General features: G+C 49.4%; 1 protein-coding gene across 2 annotated transcripts; it reads right to left on the bottom strand.

The window, feature by feature from the left end:
• Positions 1 to 4,980: 4,980 nt before the first annotated feature.
• On the bottom strand, positions 4,981 to 14,536 carry tfr2 (transferrin receptor 2). Of its 2 annotated transcripts, none has more exons than XM_078105909.1 (18): positions 14,397 to 14,536; positions 9,848 to 9,883; positions 9,337 to 9,544; positions 9,057 to 9,249; positions 8,815 to 8,955; positions 8,620 to 8,728; positions 8,294 to 8,536; positions 8,061 to 8,200; positions 7,797 to 7,972; positions 7,581 to 7,700; positions 7,399 to 7,481; positions 7,255 to 7,318; positions 7,105 to 7,172; positions 6,652 to 6,722; positions 6,495 to 6,579; positions 6,187 to 6,411; positions 5,922 to 6,110; positions 4,981 to 5,518 (listed from the first exon to the last, which is right to left on the bottom strand). In XM_078105909.1, the coding sequence occupies exons 2-18, from the start codon at positions 9,875 to 9,877 to the stop codon at positions 5,264 to 5,266; spliced, it is 2,400 nt and encodes a 799-aa protein (XP_077962035.1). In that variant the 5' UTR covers positions 9,878 to 9,883; positions 14,397 to 14,536; the 3' UTR covers positions 4,981 to 5,263. The 2 variants fall into 2 exon arrangements, with proteins under 2 accessions (XP_077962035.1, XP_040038784.2); XM_040182850.2 differs by having other exon boundaries at positions 5,970 to 6,110.
• Positions 14,537 to 14,865: the final 329 nt, after the last annotated feature.

Genomic DNA, 14,865 nt, shown 5'->3' with positions numbered 1-14,865 from the left:
CATGTGTTTGAAGTGTCTGATTAGTACGTTGATGTCACGTGACATCTGCTGAGAGTCGACCAGAATCAAACCTGTCAGTCGTCTCCTCCGTCAGCAGAGAGAGACGACGTTCTCACACACAGAAATTGATGAGAAACCGATGAAGGTTGAAGTGATGTGGACACAGGGGCTAAGGAGAGGAAACTCGTCTTTTGCTCCATCGTCTCACAGAACCTTCCAGTGAACATCTCAATCCACGCTGCTTTACCATTGACTTAACTACAACCGAACAGAAGATAAAGTAATGCTGAACAGCATTTATGGTGAAGCTCCTTCAACTCACAAAGCTGCAACATGTAAAATAACCTGGAAACACTCACGCGACATCACTGGACCCCGTCCACCTCGTGGTCCGATGGACCAGTGTGTCTGTGCACGAACATCACGTCCAACTCTTCTTGGGTAGACTTCTGCTGATCTGTCCCCCCCGGTGATGTTTAGCGATCCGATTGCTTCTCTTTGCGACGACGGGTCTGAGAAGAGGATCAGACGAAAATAAACGAGCAGATAAACGTACTGAGAAGACATCGTATACACGATCAAATCATCATTTACTTTTTAGTCTGTTTACATTTACCTCTCTGTGGAATTATTGGGAAGCAGTTTATTCCTTCTAGTGTTTGTTCTGGGGTTCCATTCACTGTCCTATTCCATGTCCTGTCCACGTGACAGCTGGAGAGACACCCCGTTCTTCATTTCTTCTCTGCAGGGTTGTTCTTCAGGTTCTACAGCCTGAGAGCTGCTGATCTCTACAGCACCAGAAGCCTGCTGCTCCTCAGCTCAGCTCTTCTCATCTTTTTTTCTTACTTTGAGCCGGTGCAGACATTGGGTACGACCACGGGTCCTATGAGGACACCACATGTCCAGCTCGAAGCCTCCGAGCTGTCCCCAGCTGGTGCTCAGCAGGTAAGAGCTCTTCTCGTGCTTCACACTCAGGGATACCTCCACGTTCCTAGTCCAGGAACATGAACACCTGCCGCCTCAGAGACTGGATGGGCCCAAGTCCCAACCCGCCCTGAAGAATCACAGATAGTTAAAGTGTCACACCGGCTCCTGATTGATCGGATGAAATATTACAGTGACAAAAACACCAGTAATCATCTGTTTTTGTGTGTTTTAGGTCACATGATGAATTCTTTGTCACTAAAATTTCTGCCCTTAGATCCTCACTCCCCCAGCATGTTTCAGTCTGGTTTTAAGCCTCTTCACAGCACCGAAACAGCTCTTTTAAAAGTTTTAATGATCTTCTTTTAAACCATGACTCTGGTAACAGTGCCTTTTTAATGCTTTAAGATCTCACAGCAGCATTTGCCACAGTGGATCACACTATCCTCTTGTCCCGCCTCGAGCACTGTGGGCATTAGAGGTTCTGCTCTAGAGTGGTTTAAATCCTACCTTGCAGATAGATCCTTCTGTGTACAATTGGGGACGTTTTCCTCCTCAGTGGCCCCTCTGACCTGCGGAGTCCCCCAGGGGTCAGTTCTAGGCCCTCTACTGTTCTCCTTGTATATGCTACCCCTGGGGTCGATATTTACGAAGCATGGAATGCCTTTCCATTGCTTTGCTGATGATGTGCAGGTGTACTTGCCACCAAAGGCCCCCTCTAAGGAATCCCTTCATCCATCCATCCATCCATCCATTTTCAACCGCTTATCCGGGGTCGGGTCGCGGGAGCAACAGCTCCAGCAGGAGACGCCAGCCACTCTCCTGAGGAAACCCATTTTGGCCGCTTGTACCACCGGAAACGCTTTTGACTTACTGCCGAGCACCCAAACACAGCTCTCGCTTTGGGAGTACAAGGATTGGATGGCCCCAAGCAAGGACCCCCTCACCCCGTACTCCCGCAGCACCTCCCACAGTTTCTCTCGGGGGACCCGGTCATACGCCTTCTCCAAGTCCACAAAACACATGTAGACTGGATGAGCATACTCTCAAGCCCCCTCTATGATCCTGGAAAGAGCTGGTCCGTTGTTCCACGACTAGGACGAAAACCGCATTTTTCCTCTTCAATCCTTGGTTCGACTATCGGCCGAACCCTCCTTTCCAGCACCTTAGAGTAGACTTTACCCGGGAGGCTGAGTAGTGTGATACCCCTGTAATTGGCACACACTCTCTGGTCCCCCTTTTTGAAGAGGGGTACCACCACCCCGGTCTGCCACTCTTTTGGCACTGTCCCAGACTTCCACGCAATGTTGAGGAGGCGTGGCGAGACCTCCACCAGGCCAATTGACGATGATCCCTCCTCCACCTCCAGCTCCGCCCCTACCAAAGAGGGCGTAGTAGTTGGGTTCAGGAGTTCCTCAAAGTGTTCCTTCCACCGCCCGATAACCTCCTCAGCTGTGCACAGCTTGGATGGTACCCCGTTTCCCCCCCCTGAGGTGCCGGATGGTCCTCCAGAAGCACTTTGGTGCCGACCGAAAGTCCTTCTCCATAGTTACCCCAAACTCCTCCCATACTCGCTGCTTTGCCTCCATCACGGCAGAGGCTGCTGCCCTTCGAGCCTGTCGGTACACTGCAACTGCCTCCGGAGTCCCAGCAGATATCATAACCCAGAAGGCCTCCTTCTTCAGTCAGACGGCTTCCCTGACCACCGGTGTCCACCACGGGGTTCGAGGGTTACCGCCCCTTGATGCACCTAAGACCTTGAGGCCACAACTCACTGCCGCGGCTTCAGCGATGGAGGTTTTGAACATACACCACTCTGGTTCAATGTCCCCTACCTCCACAGGAATGTGAGAGAAGCTCTGCCGGAGGTGTGAGTTGAAAATCTTTTGGACCGGAGCCTCCTCCAGACGTTCCCAGTTCACCCTCACTACACGCTTGGGTTTACCGGGTCTGTCCAGAGTCTTCCCCCATCCTCTGACCCAGCTCACAACCAGATGGTGATCAGTTGACAGCTCTGCCCCTCTCTTTACCCGAGTGTCCAGAACATGCAGCCTCAGATCAGACGATACCATTACAAAATCGATCATTGATCTTTGGCCTAGGGTGCTCTGGTGCTCATTCCTCCCAATCACGCCTCTCCAGTTATCTCCATCGTCGCCCACGTGCGCATTGAAGTCTCCCAGTAGGACTATGGAGTCCCCTACTGGAGCCCCATGCAGGACTCCATTCAGGGTCTCCAAAAAGGCAGTCAGAGTTTTCCCTCCCACCACCCGAAAGCGTAGGGAGGCGACCCTTTTGTCCACCGGGGTAAACTCCAATGTAGCAGCACTCAGCCGGGGACTTATGAGTATTCCAGAGCCAGCATCTGCCGCCCAGGTCTGTTCCGTCTAGACCCCCCACTGTCACTGCCACCCTTGTAGCAGCGCACCCGACCCCATCGGTTTCCTCCACAGGTGGTGAGCCCACGGGGAGTAGAGTCTTGGGCTGCCGCGTCACTCCTTCGGGCTGTGCCCGGCCAGGCTCCGCGGCAAGCCCGGCCACCAGACGCTCGCTGTCGGGCCCTCCATCTGGGCCTGGCTCCAAATGGGGGCCCCGGGGTTCCTCCGGGCCGGGTAACTCCTTCCCTCTTCCATTTTTTCATGGGGTCTTTTTGAACCATTCTTAGTCTGGCCCCTCGCCTGAGACCACTTTGCCAAGGGTAACCCTACCAGGAGCACAAGGCTCCCGACAACACAGCCCTCAGGGTCATAGGGACACACAAACCTCTCCACCACGATAAGGTGACGGTTCCCAGAGAGGTGCTGTGTTTAATTGTATGACGGACATTAAAACATGGATGGACCGAAACGGCTTAAAACTAAATGAAAACAAAACAGAGATTGTGCTATTTGGTCGCCCTGACTTGATCCAGGTCCTTGCCAGGTCCCTTGGCCCACTAGCACCATACACAGGTTCCCAGGCCAGAAACCTTGGTGTGATTATTGATGGGGCGTTTATATTGGACAAGCAGGTCAGCTCTGTGGTTGAGGCTAGCTTCTTCCAGTTTCGGCTTCTAGCCAAAGTCCAACCCGATCTAAACAGGGCTGACCTCGAAAAAGTCATGCATGCTTTTATATCTTCGCGTTTGGACTATTGCAACTCCCTGTAAGTTGGTATCGGCCAATCAGAACTCAACCGTCTACAGCTTGTGCAGAATGCAGCAGCCCGTCCTCCTTTAAGAATCTTTTATGTGTTTTTAAGTCTCTGCATGGACTGGTCCCAGAATATTTATCCAGCCTTATTAATGTGCATCAACCCTCCAGAGCCCTGAGGTCAGCTGACCAGCTGGTTCTGAACGTTCCTCGGTTGTTCCTTAAAACAAAAGGAGATGGAGCCTTCGCAGTAGCGGCTCCCAGACTGTGGAACGCTTTGGCATTTTCTGTGCGGTCTGCGACGAGCCTCTACTTTTAAAACTCGCCTTAAGACTCACTTGTTCACATTGGCCTTTGGCTGAGTTAAGTCACCTGCATCGATCTTTTATGTGTTTGCCTTTAACTGTTTTTTTCTTGTTTGTTTGTTTTACGTTTGCTTGTATTGTTTTATTGATGCTGATTGTTTTTATCCTGTAAAGCACTTTGGCTGGCCACTGGCCTTTAAAAGTGTATGAATAAAATTGACATTGACATTGACATCCACAGACGTGAGGTCACGCGACAAAATATTAATTTGATAGAAGAAAAAAAGTCAATCCTGTATCAGATTAATCTAACATTTACACAGATTTGATTCATTGAAAAGGAGAATGTGAATGTATGTATTTGAAATAATTGAATGTTCAATAATGTAATATGAAAATGTAACAATATGAAAATAATTGAATGCTTGAATGAATCATTCATAAAACAGACCTGGTTAGTCTGGCTGCACAGGCAATGCCCTTCACAATAAAAGTCTGAGAGCACATTAGAACATAGAACTAACGAGGCTTCGTCTGCTGTAACAGCTCCTGATGATGTCACGCACACTGAACTTCCTGTCTCACGGAAGGTCAAAGGTCAAACACAATGAGAGCAATTCTTGCAGAGGGGAATATTTAATAAGTATTTTTACAAAATCTGCCAATAGAATAAAATACAGAATAAAGATCAGTGTGTATCAGCGTGCACCAGTGTGCGTGTTGTGTTGATCAGTGTGTATCAGCGTGCACCAGTGTGCGTGTTGTGTTGATCAGTGTGTATCAGCGTGCACCAGTGTGCGTGTTGTGTTCATCAGTGTGTATCAGCGTGCACCAGTGTGCGTGTTGTGTTCATCAGTGTGTATCAGCGTGCACCAGTGTGCGTGTTGTGTTGATCAGTGTGTATCAGCGTGCACCAGTGTGCGTGTTGTGTATGCTCCACACCCCCCCCTTCAGGGCGTTGGCAGCCCCTTGCAGCGTCCAGGTGAAGAAGGCGAGTTGTCGTCTGAAGCGTTTCTCGTCAAAGCGTTTGGGGTCAGAGGTCAGCAGGGTCAGGTGCTCACTGAGCGCGCTCAGAGTGAGGTCGCCACGGCCGTGGATCACATGACGGAACGGCGACTCCACCACGGACACGTACTGAGACAGGAAGTAGTATTCCACCTGCAGCACAGACAGAATACTACAGGAAGGGTTTTCTGTACTAGTACCCTCATGACCAGCACCAGAGAACGGGTTTAACGTACTAGTACTTCCATGACCCATATAACAGGGAGGGTTTGATGTACTGGTACCTTCATGACCCATTTCAAATGGAGGTTTTGATGTTTTAGTACCATCATGACCCATAGCAGAAACAGGGTTTGTAATACTTGTACCTTCATGATGAGAGTTGTAGTAGAGAGCAGTATCAGTAGTGTTTGATGTAGTGTTCTATATATTAATAGAGGTGTGTGATGTACTAGTAGAGGGGTTGACATACTAATAGAGGTAATTGAAGTACCAGTAGAGGGGTTTGATGTACTAGTAGAGGGTTTTAATATATCAGTGGAAGAGTTTGGTGTACCAGTAGATGGGTTTGATGTACTCTTAGAGGTGTTTGATGTACTTGTACCCTCATGATACGGGTGTTGTAGTAGCGTGCAGCCGTCGGGTCGTGCAGGTCGCTGTACTCAATGGCTCTCTGCAGTGTCTCAGCTGCTCGGCTGTAGTCTCCTCTGGCACTGAAGACCCAGAGAGGCGACAAACCTCTGGACTGAAGACAGACACAAACATGAATGTACGTATATGCATTTGTACACACATACACACCTGTCGGTACCACAGCCTACCTGCAGCTCTGCAGAGTGACGGTTCAGCTGCGCGCTGAACTGCAGCACCGTGTCGGCGTAGGAAGTGATGCGTAGCGGCAGGATGTGGTCGTGAGCCAATCGCAGCACCATCTCGCCCACCAGCTCGCCTAAACTCCGCCCTGTGAGCCCCACGCGACCCCCCAGAACCTCCTGCAGGCGGGAGGCGCTGTCCAGCGGGGTGTTGACGAAGGGGTACGCCCGCTCCTGGGTGGAAACATGGACAGGTCACCTGTAGCGAGTTCCCATCATGCAACAGAAAGACTGGTGCCTTAAAGAACTTGCGTTACCTCCGAGAATCTGAGCTCCATCGCCGGAACTCCTGCAAACGCTGTGAAGCTGTACGCCCCGCTGTTCAGATACAAGGGCTTGATGCTGCGGAGGAAAGGTCCCGTTGTGAAGGAGGAGAGATCTGAACACAAATGATGGTGTGTGTTTGTGTCTCACATCTTCCAGCTGCCTCCTTCTCTCTCCGCCTGGCTGTGGATGCTCTGACCTAAATGTTTCGGATGCTCCACCTTTCAGACGTCGACACCGGGAAACACGATAAAGAGGCTGTGACATTACTGTGACATCATGGACTACATCGGGGGGGGGTGGTCTACCCTGTTAGCTTTGTGTCTTTTTTGGGGATTTAGCAATGTCTGAAATATGAACATTTTTACATGGGGGAAATAAACCTGTAAAAAAAGGGGGACTTGTGACTCACTTGAGCCACTTGTACCTGTTTCTGGTGACCTTGAATTGTGGCCTCCAAGTTTTAGTCATTTAATCTCCACGAACCTGTCTTACTATTGTGCGACGGATTTAGACTTCATTGATATGGGGTAGGTCATGTAGGGCATTTACAATGTCATGGTAGTTTAACGTTCTAGTAGCTAGGGAGACAACCGTACAGACCTGTCTGATGGCAGCGTCCAGCAGGTCCACCAGCAGAGGACTGGTGTAGGCTGACAGCACATCGTCACCTGCAGACACGCATGCAGGGATTACTCCGTCTGAATGGCTGACACGTTAAACAAGGTTTATGATTGGCCGGCAGCCAGTTACCCATAACCGCCTGGTCCAGACTGAAGTAGGCCACGGCCTTCAGGTGGAGCATGGACAGGTAGCCCTGGCACACACACAGATGAGGGGTTACTGTGACAACCACAGGGTTGACAGGCAGAGGATGTTCTCTCTGATTGGACGAACCTCCAGCCATTCCGTTGCTCCAACATTCCCAAAATCTCCAGCGTCCCAGCTGACAAATAGGAGACTCCGCCTGGGACTGAAACCTGGACACACACACCAACACGTTGCTATGACAACCACTGAACAACACCCTCATCTACGCCGTAAGACCTAAGCACCACCTGACTCCAAGCGAGTCTCACCGTTCTTCACCATGGCGGAGAAGGTTCGAGCAAGCTCCAAGAGGATCGCTGTTCCAACTCCAGACTTCACAGCTCCTGGACCCAGTGAGTCCCTCTGAGCTCCCAGGATGATGTAGTGGTCTGAGAGAGAGGTCAGGAAGGTCAGAACCACGGACAGAACCGGGCTCGACCCTCCAGAGAGAGAGAGGTCATAAAAGTCAGAACCACAGAAAGTACCTGGTTCGACTCTGCCCTCCAACGAGGAGAAGATGTTGTTCAGCAGAACTGGCGTCATGACGTTGTGGACCGACATCGAGATTCTGTGTCCGGCACTGAGCTCTGGACCGACTGCACAGCGCACGTACGGCAGCCTGCCGCGCCACAACGGAGGACAGGACGCCCCCGACAGCTGGCTGAGACACACAAAAAATGCAGTGACCTCACTGGACACCGAGGGGGGTGTGGCTCATCTGAGCAGGTGACCCGGGGGTCGGGGCCCACCTGAGAAGCTTGGCGGCCACAGTGGAACTGATTGGCAGAGCCGGGATGAGGGGCAGGCCGGAGGACTGGATGGAGGGGAACTGAGTGTGATTGAAGGACGGGAAGCCGGGGGTGAAGGGGTCACCTGAACCCAGGTGGACCTGAGATTGGACAACACAGAGAAGAGGATGCCGATTGGTCGTGAGCAGCAACACGTGGACATGCATGTCTTTCTCTGCATGTGTGCTAGTTACGTGTTCAGACACAGCAGTGTTTGCGTTCAGGCCGAGTCGTCGGGGGTCCTGCGGTAAGTCTGCGGGGTCGGGGTAGATCAAAGCTCCGCCGCACCCGCTCCTCTGAGCCAACCAGACCTTCTCTGCAAAGGTGACCCCGCCCCCGACACGCATCACCACCACGCATCCGGCCACGGACAGGCCGGCGCCCTCCAGCCACTTAAAGTCTTCAGGGCGGCCGTAGTTGGCGTAGACCAAGCAGCCCTACAGAGATGGAGGCGGGTCAGAACCAGGCCTAGGTTTGTGGTTACTGTGGCGACAGACACATCTCGGTCCCCCTGTCTCACCGTGGCACTTCCCGAGGCGCTGTACGGACAGTAGTCAGACGGGTTGAGAGGAATCTGCTCCACGATCCATCCTGCAGAATCCAGTAGCCAGAGAGAGCTCCTCTGAGACCTGCACACACAAACAACAACACAAACCAACAACAAGCCCACAAAAAGACTCTCCACTCTGAGAAGGTGTGGGTCCCGTCTGCCCACCTGTGGGGGAACTGCAGCGTGGCGTAAAGAGACTCGGTCCAGGTGTGATCCATTGGCAGCAGCCTGAAGCGCCGCAGGATCTCTGAGGCCAGAGAGGTTCCCTCCGTGGAACCTGGAGGATGATCAGCTCTGCTGACTCGACTGATGGTGACGAAGACAAGCACTCAGACAGGAAGTGACAGTGGAGACTGAAAGGGAACGAGATTGACCTAAACTTAGACCGCTCATATCATTGTCACCACCTGACTGTGTTGACGATGTCTTCGTCCTGCAGCAGCCTCCTCATCATAACCCTGAGCTCTCCCAGGTAAAGCCCCGCCCCTCCTTCCGCAAGTGGATTAGCCCTGCCTCCTTGCTCCTCATCCTCCTCACCCTGCCCCCCTGCTAGGTAGCAGTGGTACCGACCACCGAACACTGCGTAGGCCAATAGGAACCCTGTGAGGGAGACAGACCACGGCCACTTTAATCACATGGTCTAACTCGTCACTGGAGGTGTGTGTGTGTGTGTGTGTGTGTGTGTACCGGTGGCGAAGACCACTACCACGACGCACACGCAGAGCAACAAGCGGGCTCTCTGGTGAACATGGCGATACTGCCGCACCAATGCTGTGATGTCACTGCTGGGCCTTGCCGCCTCCTCCTCCTCCTCCTCTTCTGATGTCACAAAGCTCATCTCTACCTTCTGAGCTCCTCCCAACTCGTCTTCCTCGACCACGCCCACGGAGGCAGACTGGGCAGAGAAAGAGTTGGTTACGGGTCAGAAAGCCAGTCCCGAATCATCCCTGCATTCACAACTTCGGTTAGTCCACACTGCTGTTACCCAGAGTTCATAGGGTGACGTTAAAAAAGACACAAAGGGATTTATTGTTTATTATGGTTCACTGTTTGACCTCATCTTGTGTTTAAATTGTTTCCTCTTAATTTGACTGTAACGTGTTGAGGCTCCCATATAAATCATCATCATCCCTGATAATAATAATTATTATTATTAAAAATGAATGACCTCCCACAGGGTTCAGGGTTCAGATCTCACCTGTCTCAGCCGAGCTCTGGTGGTGTCCATGGCAACCTGCAGACAGACATGGCTGGTTAAGAATAGTCATTTTTGCTTATGAAGGTTCCAAACTGAGGGTGTGTCCCAATTCCCTAAGCTGCATCCTTAAGGACGCATTAAGGACGGAGGCCGGTGAACCGACCGCGAGGAAGAGTTTACGTTTAAATGTAAGTAATAGAATCCACTTAAATATTTACCCACGGAATTTTTCAATGATAATATATAACATCACATCTTAGCTTCTGAAAGTCCCGTGGGTTAGGGTTCACCCGTGTTTTTAAATACACGTATGACGCTAGAATAAACTATGCTGCTTTCACACCAAAAGGAAAGTGAATTATCCATGCAAGTAGATTCCATGCAAAGTCAATGCACCGATGTGAATAGTAAACTCAGGCCAGTAAAGATGTGCTTTCCATGGTGCCTTCACACCAAACGCAAAGCAAATTTTCACATTACTTCATATTATGAACAGAAATGGATTAAGTTATGAACCTGAACTAGAAAATGCATTTCCTGTAGAAAAAACTGAAATGGATTTTTAAAAAATGCTGAAAATACTGAAATTAGAAAAGCTGAAATGAATTTGAAAGAACTGCTGAAAATAAAGAAATGGGAGAATCTGAAATTAGTTTTAAAGAATTTCTGAATATACAGAAATGAGAAAAGCTGAAATGAATTTCAATAGATTTGCTGAAAATAGAGTTGCAGGAGCTACAGTAAAATGAATTTTAAAAAGCTGCTGAAAAGAGTGGGCAGGGAGGGGGGGACTTCTGTGATAAGATGGTGGGGAACAGGGTTAGAAAGGGGGGGCAGGGAGGAAGAAGCATGGTTAGAAAGGGGGGGGGCATCTTTTAAGGGGGGAAGAGGCAGAGTTGAAAGGAGGAGGATTCTGTGAGGGGGGGTTGAGGAAGGGGGAACACCGGTGAACATGTGGCAAAGGGGGCTCTGTGAGGGAGAAAGGGAGGGGGGGACTTCTGTGATGGGGGGATGAGAGGTGAGAGGAAGGGAGAGAGAGAGGGGGAGAGATAGTTAGTGTGTTTACATGGTGGTATAATTGGAATCTCTGCTTAGTCGGACTGTGCTCTCTTTCAGGGGGAGGTGCTATTATCCCAATATATACGGCAGTGAATAAATCGAATCATTGACCGAAAGCATGTCATATCCGATCCAATAGGTGGCGCTGTTTTCATTACAACTAGTTGTGATACAGCCATTTCCGCTTCACCGGTTCACCACTACCAGCAACAACAACATTAGGAGAAAGATGGCGAGCGGAGAGCGAGGTGAAGCTACATCCCTCTACTATTTTTGCATGATGCTAATAGGAGCACAGCAAATGTGAATGGCGCTATTGGCTGATTTGATAACGGAGAGAAGACGCCGGCGGGATCTCGAGCATGCGCAAAGACGCAAAGTCCAGTTCCTCATCCGATTCACCGTTACATGCCGCAATAGTCAAACTATCAACTTGATCGGACCGGAGTTATCCAGGGGTGTTAGTCGGACAGTAATTTGATTTCAGTCCGACTAAGCCAGTTATTGGAATCCATGTAACCACGCTGAGTGAGTGATTAAGCGTAAGGAGGGGTCAGGGGGGGCAAGCGAGTGTCTTCATCATGTTGGTCTTGTTGTCCATTGTCCAGACATATTTCTTGTAAGTTTGACATATTTTGGCAATAAATGTGTCCTGATTCCTGAGAAAGCATAGCTGCGTCATGTGACTCCACTAATGAGGTCATAGAAGCAGCTGTGAGTCACAGAGATCCTGCAGCGTGTGAGCGAGAGTAACCACGGCAACGGCGCACCTGTGCTCATTAACGAGCGGCTGCAAAGGGCAGAGACAGGACAGCGAGTTACACAGAATCCACTCCTCAAACAAATGACAACCAGCGCAAAACTATAATAGCTATCTAAAAAATACCCAAGACTCTACCGAACGCATCGATGTGTTTTTTATGTCTGTCCGGTGATAAATACGGCTCCTATGGGTGTTTACAAAACGTGTACCTTCTGGATTTTTTGAGAAACATGTCGGCAGATTTGTATTGGAGCCTATGGGGCTTTTGTGTCACTGTTGGTCTCCTGAGGCCAAAACTAAAGAACTCTGGGATTCCACGAACACATTTATCCAACCAGCACAACCATGCCATCACTTTCACCTAAAAAGGAAGCCTGAAAAGTGTATATTGTGGCCGTGAAGGCAGATGTGCAATCTTTTTTTAACCAGCTTCTGACGCTGCTCTACACTCTAGATCATCAGCGCTCACTCCAACAAACGCAATACACACTCATGTAAAACTCAGAAACGGAGCGAAAAACTAGTGAAACATAATCAGTGATTATGAAAAAAGTTGAATAGATATCCACAAGCTGTTTGTTTTATAAAATAGTTTAAATGGTGTCTGTAGCTGAAAGATTGACAAAGCTGAAACATGTGAAAGTTGAGAAGATTTGAAAACAAACTGCATGTTAAAAAAGTTTATGATTTAAATTTGAAGGAGCTGAATATTTTAATATTTGGACAGTTTTAATAGCTGAAAGTGTGAAGGAGTTGAAAGGGGCCACGGAAGAAATAGAAGAAGATGATTAAAGAATCGAAGAACAATACTGAAACAGCATTCTAACAAATATCCCTTTCTAAGTCAGTAACGTTACAGAATAAATACACAAAGCAACTCAACTTGCTTTGCTCCTTTTGTTTTGTTGTGTGATTATAAACTAACTTTACACTGTGTTTTGTTTCATGGAGCAGGAGGAAGCAGCATCAAGCTAACAGAGAACGATGTGTGTGGTGACATTCAGCTACTGTAGCTTGGACATATTCTGTAATATGAGTTACAGTTCAAATAGCTCGTATCCTATGCAAGAACAAAAGTAGTTCAAGTGGCCGGCATGAAAGGAGCTGTTTGAATTCTCTAAGGCTAAGGAAAGGAACTTCAATGCTTCCTTACCTAGCTCCTTAGCATAGAAACCACTGGATCATCCTTTTCGAAAGGAAAGGAGACCATTCAGTCCAACAATTCCTGCGTCAGCAATATTTGAATTTTGCCGCTGCAGACTGACATCACCAACATGCGTCTCCGTCCATCACAACTTCGTAACTCAGTGGAACTGGAGTCAATTCCCTAAACGCCGCCTTGTCTTTTCCTGACTCCTCATGAACTCTCCTAACCATCTTTCCTTGACCCCGTGACCTTTTCCACAGAGGTCAAGGAATAGTGGTCAGGAATAGACGTTAGGAATAGTGGTCAGGAATAGACTTTAGAAGGTCATTTTTCCCTAGTCCTCCTCCCCCTCCACCGTTCTTCCAGGAGACTTTGTCAACTACTTTACCAAGAAAATAGCTGACATACGCTCCTCTTTCTCAAACCCACCTCCTACTCGTGTCCCACTGGCTTCACCTCTATCGCCCTCACTTCCCTCCTTCACCCCCGTCTCCTAACCAAGTTCTTACCCTAGTAACCTCTGCCCGTCCACCACCTGCCCTCTTGACCCCATTCCATCACATCTTCTACAATCTATCGCTCCTACCCTTCTTCCTTTCCTCACCTGTCTCATCAACAACGCTCTGTTATCTGGCTGTTTTCCCAATTCTCTGAAGGAGGCAAGAGTTAACCTTTTCCTGAAGAAACCTACCCTCAACCCTTCTGAAGAAAACAACTACAGACCGGTCTCTCTTCTTCCCTTTCTGTTCAAAACCCTTGAACGCGTGATCTTTAACCAACTCACCTCCTATCTCCACCGTAACAACCTCCCTGACCCCACCAGTCAGGCTTCAAGGCCGTTCCACAGAGACTGCTCTCCTTGCTGTCTCAGAGCAACTCCACACTGCTAGAGCTCCTCTCTGTCCTCTGTCCTCATCCTTCTGGACCTCTCTGCTGCATTTGACACAGTCAACCACCAGATACTTATTTCGTCCCTTCAGGAACCTGGTGTCTCAGGCTCTGCTCTCTCGCTTCTCTCATCCTACCTCGACGGCCGCACCTACCGGGTAACCTGGCGAAGATCTGTGTCGGAACCTTGTCCTCTTACTACTGGAGTTCCTCAGGGTTCCGTCCTGGGTCCCCTTCTCTTCTCGTTCTACATCAACTCTCTCGGCGCTGTCATTCGCTCGCATGGCTTCTCCTACCACAGCTATGCCGATGACACCCAACTAATTCTCTCCTTCCCTCACTCGGATCTCTGCCTGTCTGACTGACGTCTCTCAGTGGATCCGCCGAACATCTGAAAATCAACCCCGACAAGACTGAACTACTTCTCTTTCCGGGAAAAGATTCTCCTACACAGGACTTGACCGTCAACTTTGGCAACTCCGTGTTAACGCCCACTTTGACTCAGATCAATAATCAGAGCTCAGGGACTGGTTCCTCACAGGGGTCAGAGGTCAGCATGTTGTTTGATCAGCTTAGCTTTATTAACAGATAGAAAAACACAGTCGGCTGTAACTTCTTCTTCAGTTCTCATAGATCTGGATCAGAGAGGACCAAACTTTATGTTGTAACTTTCATCTCAGTCGGTTACTTACCTCGATGTTCCCTTTTCGCTCTGTCCGTCAGCTTCTCCTCCATCAACAGAAACCAGCGTGTGAACTTTGGACCGTCCAATCAGATGGAGCTGCTCGTGTCACCTGACCTGCTGTGACGGACACAGAACTCACACTCAAAGAGACTCCGCCTCCAACGGTGCAGATAAATACTAATGTGCTTTGACTGCACAGACTGCGATGTTTTCAGGACAGCTACTAACAGTCTGGATGAGTTCACAGAGGCTGTAACTTCTTCCATCAGCTTCTGTGAGGACAGCTGTGTACCATCATGCACCAGGGTGAGTTACAACAACGACAAACCCTGGTTCACAGCGGAACTCAGAACACTACGCCTGCAGAAGGATCAGGTCTTTAGGAGCGGGGACAAAGACTTGTACACAGAGGCAAAATACAAGTTTAGGAAGGCGGTGAGATGCTGAACGTCTGTACTCTGAGAAACTCCAACAAC

Source organism: Gasterosteus aculeatus, chromosome 7 (assembly GCF_964276395.1).
Source record: "Gasterosteus aculeatus chromosome 7, fGasAcu3.hap1.1, whole genome shotgun sequence".
Classification (NCBI taxonomy): Eukaryota; Metazoa; Chordata; class Actinopteri; order Perciformes; family Gasterosteidae; genus Gasterosteus; species Gasterosteus aculeatus.
The sequence above is the reverse complement of the archived record's forward strand: the minus strand, read 5'-3'. Positions and strand labels throughout refer to the sequence as shown.

Excerpts from the sequence above, each read along its gene's own strand:
- tfr2 (XM_078105909.1), bottom strand. The coding sequence starts at position 9,877 with ATGGACACCACCAGAGCTCGGCTGAGACAG. Across the intron at positions 7,482-7,580 it reads CTCCGCCATGGTGAAGAACG|GTTTCAGTCCCAGGCGGAGT; the intron begins GTGAGACTCGCT and ends GTGTGTGTCCAG. Across the intron at positions 6,111-6,186 it reads GTCACTCTGCAGAGCTGCAG|TCCAGAGGTTTGTCGCCTCT; the intron begins GTAGGCTGTGGT and ends GTCTGTCTTCAG.